A 5,128-nucleotide genomic window follows, 5' to 3' on the forward strand; every position below is an offset into this window, starting at 1 on the left:
TGTTCTTAAAATCCCAACCGTGGTAGCAATTACAAAATATCTTCCTTATATACATTAACATAAAGGATAATCTCTTGAATAAGAATATGTGATGGGTGAAGTTTAAAAATACGGTGTTCAAACAACACATATCACAATATCTGGCTTCACTTACATGCGGACAAATTTGTGTAGACGAGAACACATAAGGCATTGATTATCTTCATAACCGAAATGGCAAAATATTTCAAAAACAAAAGTTAGACGATTCTGTCATGCCACACATTCTGCTCCTTATAGCTAGGTGATGCTGTATAAGCCACTTTTCTGTGTCTGTGCTCGATTTTGCTTGATGTGATAGCATTTATTCAATCAATGCTGTGGAGAAATTGAATCACAGCTGTTGTTCTACGATGTTTCCAGCAATTGTTTTTGTTTGTTTGGTTCCTGTCTGTTTCTATGGATTGATTGATTGATTGATTGATTGATTGATTGATTGATTGATTGATTGATTGATTGATTGATTGAACGATTCGTTAGTTGGTTGGTTAGTTCGTTGGTTGGTTGTTTGGGTCATTCATTCATTCCCTGTAAACGGTTATATACATTACGCAGATGAATTTTACACTTATAAAATAACACCTCAGGCATTAACCTACATGATATACTGTATATGTGTGACCTTATAAGTCTCGATATTTGGACAGGTTCGGGTTATTCCGCACCTGTCGCTATAATTTATTATTGTACTGAGTCAGTAAGTTACCTACTGTGTATGTTTATGGGTACACCTTCGGTTCCGTTTCGCTTTACTGTAAATAACGTTTAATTAATCAGCGATTTGTCTGTAGGTGCGAAATGCTTATGTACGTCTGAGGAGGGAACTAATGCAAGTGTCAAAAGGTGTGTTGTGAAGTTTTGATGGCTATTGTGTGATTGGCAGGGGTGAAATATAGGATGGGGGGGGGGGGTCAAAATGTGTAGATAGGACTTTTGAGTTTCTTCCAATATGACGCCGGGTCGAATCTCCGCCATTATTGTAGCGAAGACATCATATATCCCATTTATTTTTTAATAACGAAAGCAGGACAAAAGTTAATTGACAAATATTTGCTTGCAGCGAATTCCTACTCCAATCCAACGGTATTTGTATTTGCTTAAATATATCACAAACTTACGTAACATACATCTTTCTAGGTGTATCAACTCAAATGTGCTCTCTCTATCTATGAATATGTTAAACTTGTGTGACAGTCGTGAAGGTGATATTAGGTAGTGTACGTACATATATATATACATGTGCATGTTAAAGAGATATACTATAAAGTGAAGTAGGGGCCGAACTGTCACTCATATGACTATAGATACGTCAGTGCGTTACGCTGATCAGTAATGTAATGTGCCTGCTTACCTAAACAAGTGTCATTGCAAATTTACATAGAAAAGAACAACATTTTTCCTTTCGTGGAGAAGAAAACTAGTCGTTCATAAAATCAAATTTACTGTTAAAGTTGGTTGATCTGTCTTTGTTTTTTTTATTTCTTGTAACGATGCAAGTACGAGTGACGGAGACTGAACAACATTACAAACATCTACTACTCGCACGCGACCATCACTTCTACAAAAGTAACACAATAGATGCAGTATACCCAAACTGAACCACCCCAGTGCTAACTCGTTCCTATTTGGTTTTTATGTTAAGGGCACTTCTAATTTGCATATTCCCCATTATATTAAACAATTAAGTAATCAATAAATCAATCAGTTATTAAGTGGCTATATACATTTTCACCATAAATCGGCTGACGAAACCCTTTACGATACAGCTGATGAACGTACAAAAACTCCCGAGTTCACATCCAATCATCACATCGCTCTGTCTCGGGAGAAAAAAAAAGAAAAACTTTCCGCTTGGTGCTTGTTAATATTCCTGCCAATGATATTTCGTTATCTTTACAATTCGATTAAAATGCACTCTTATTGAACTGATACAGAATAATTTAATTTGCATATATTTGTTTAAGCTCACCGACCAATCAAATTTACGGGGCAGTCTGCTGAAAGGTGTTTCTGTCTCGCGCCTAACACTACCGACTTGGCGGAGTTCCAGAAACAGTCTGTGTGTATGTTGTGACGTCACTCCCGTGTATATAAACAAGTCGGCTAGCGAACAGGTTCAGAACCAACAACACCATCGAAAGCGTACGAATTATATCGCTATAAACAGTGCAAGGATTTAACATTCTAAAAACAACAGCAAACTTTACCATTACAAGTAAGTATATATACATATATTTATTTTTCAATATTTATTGCATATTTTATTTACTTCGTATATTTTTGTGTGTTTTTTGGCATTTTAATGCGGTTAAAAATATTGCTTGTTACTCGTGAAAACATGTGTATTTTTGATTATCGTGTGCTATTTTAACTATACATCGAAATATGATGTAGCATTTTAATCGATAGGCACAGAACGAATATCAGATGCTTATGGCCTGTTAAACATGCGTAACGGACCGTCACGCACATGATGCAATTACTGAGCCTGATTGCAATTTATGATAAAATTGTGACAGTTGTTGCTATCTATAGACACGTGTTGGTAGTATTAGTCATCAACTTTCCTCCAGATCCAGTTGTTGTGGCCTTGATTATGTCAGAGACTTTAATCAGGACGTTTATTGTAAATATTGACATTTTTTATACTGGGTCATATACCCTACCAGTATAATGACAAAGGTAAATGTAGATAACACATGTACAGGAAGGATACAATGGCTTAAAATTAAAAGTAGCCAGGTTGGCATCATATTATTTCGGATGTCTCGTTCTATAACCTTAAATCAGGTGAAATGTCCAGTGGCTGGATCGGTCCTGACGTCATGACCTGTGCCTTACCTCTGGTCATTAACCTATTTCAGTCAATGTAATTTGTGTTGGTGTGAGCGGTATTGTCTGATAGGATTCTACCTGTGCAGTAGAACATTCCAAATGTGGTGGTGTTGTGGAGTGTTTTACATTCTATATTGATCACCCTCAGGCATTTACCTAAGGGTGTGTACGTCTTTAATATACAAAAATGACCTGTGGGCACCAGTGATGACCAGTCTGACAGATCAAATGGGTTTCGTCTCACGATCTTAAGTCTATTGACGACAGAAATTGATTAGACGTGATGGGCTTGCCGTAACAGTAATGATAGATACAAATAACATAATGTAACAATATGATTTTTAGTACAGACAAGTGACCACAACAGTAAAAAAAACCCACGTGAATTAAATCTCATGCTTAACTCTACAATTATTATATTAACAAACATGTTTGTAATATTGAGTACATACCTAACTATCCTTTTAAAAAAATACGTTCTCGTTGGAAGTTCAGCGATGAATAGACGAAAATATTAAATGACAACAAATAGTTGAAAACGGACATTCTGTACATTTTGGTGAGAGTTCTGAATTTTATATTGAAATACTGAAAAAAAACATATATTATTAGTATTTACTATTGTAGCTAGAATTGTCGTTGTTTATGTACTGTAGGACGACGTGCAATGCATGTGTTGTACTAACAGTATATACACACAAGTAATTTACCCAGGCGCCACTCAATGTAAATTAAAAGTTCAAGGCCGAAGTTAACACTTGAAGATCCCAAGATTAAATAGTGTTATTGATTTTAAACATGTTTAATAACAGATCGACTTCTTAACCACGAAAGCATTGTTAATTATAAAGTCAAGTTGAAGACTTAAATATAGAATTACATCGAATTTGAGTATTGTAAACAAGTATAAATTGAATGTTTATTTTGTGTAATGTAAACACTTTGGTATATTTTCAATGTTGTAAGCATATATCGACTAGAAGGTGTATTGTGTTATATACATAGCCGTGTGTTGTAATACACCTCATCGAGCTATAGACACTGCTATGGTAGATCAGTGTTCCGAGGCATAAGGGGTTTACACAGCAGTCACAATATACACAAGCCGATGACAACATCAGCTTAATACTACCTTTAGTCATTCATAACATTCATCTCATTATTGCTGCCAACCCGCTCTCCTTTGCGTAATGGTATTTTCCAGCATTAGACGACTGTATTTTACAAATGAAATTAAACAGATCATACCAATGAATTTATCAGTGATATATACTAATGTATATTATTTTTTTTATGTTTTTCAGTTAAGAAATGCTGCTGAAAGACGAAAAGGTCAACATGACTTGCCTTCCAATGGTGGCCGCCCTCCAGACCGGCCGAGCAGTGATTATCGATTACATGACAGATCGTCAGCTCACACAAACATACTGCATGATTCAGGAAGCAGCACAGAACAGCGAGGGGTATGGAATGGACGAATTTGACTCTGAAAAAGACTTCCGAAGGGAAATTGATGGCAGTGACTGTTTTGCTATCATGTGTAAAGAAAGTGGTGACATGATCGCTGCATTCATTATTGCAGTCAGCAAATTCTACCGGGGTCCCTCGGGTGTAGCGGACCCCTTCGTGATTGTGAAGAGATCCGAACGTCAACAGAGACTTGGAGAATTCGCCCTGCGTACAGCCATCGACTTCTCGCGCAGGCTCGGATACATGGCCATGTACGTTGATACCTTCTCAAATAATGTTGCTATCCAAAGAATAGTGGAGAAGATCGGAGGTTTCCGTCGTGTCGGATTCCTTCCCATGGGTGGACGTCTCAACAATGGGGAGATGGTCGGGTCTCTCATCTACTACCGTGACTTGACAGTTAGTCTCGTTAACCTCACGTGATCTGACTGCCAACGCCTTACCTGATCAAGTCAAAGGCTGATCTCTAACGATCAACCAAAATGCGCAAGCGGCCGATTCACACTGGCGTCAACCAAAACATGATACCACATCGGCGCGCTTGTGTTTCCAAGGAACTGACAAGCAGACTCCCAGAATATAGGCTGCTACAAGCCATGCACGTGCTTGAACTATCATTTGTAACGTGTTTCATCATCGTACCGTGAAAGCTTGTCACTACACAGCCAAACCATGTGAGTTAGCGCGCGGGACCAAGGAGAAGACTCTTTGTCCTTTTAACGGAACTGGATTAACAAACGAATGTGAAATGTGCATGAAGTGCACGCGCGAAAGTGTTACATAG

The 5,128-nt window shown here is 37.6% G+C and overlaps 1 protein-coding gene across 1 annotated transcript; it reads left to right on the top strand.

The window, feature by feature from the left end:
- The first annotated feature begins 2,176 nt into the window (after positions 1–2,176).
- LOC132564722 (uncharacterized) lies at positions 2,177–4,864 on the top strand. The gene is made up of 2 exons (XM_060229354.1): positions 2,177–2,254; positions 4,179–4,864. The coding sequence occupies exon 2, from the start codon at positions 4,186–4,188 to the stop codon at positions 4,765–4,767; it is 582 nt and encodes a 193-aa protein (XP_060085337.1). The 5' UTR covers positions 2,177–2,254; positions 4,179–4,185; the 3' UTR covers positions 4,768–4,864.
- The last annotated feature ends 264 nt before the right edge of the window (positions 4,865–5,128 follow it).

Source organism: Ylistrum balloti, unplaced genomic scaffold, assembly GCF_031769215.1.
Source record: "Ylistrum balloti isolate Yb309-2 unplaced genomic scaffold, AGI_CSIRO_Ybal_v1 Utg369680, whole genome shotgun sequence".
NCBI lineage: Eukaryota > Metazoa > Mollusca > Bivalvia > Pectinida > Pectinidae > Ylistrum > Ylistrum balloti.

What these genes read in the sequence shown, in the direction of transcription:
- LOC132564722 (XM_060229354.1), top strand. Translation starts at nt 4,186, where the DNA reads ATGCTGCTGAAAGACGAAAAGGTCAACATGACTTGCCTTCCAATGGTG.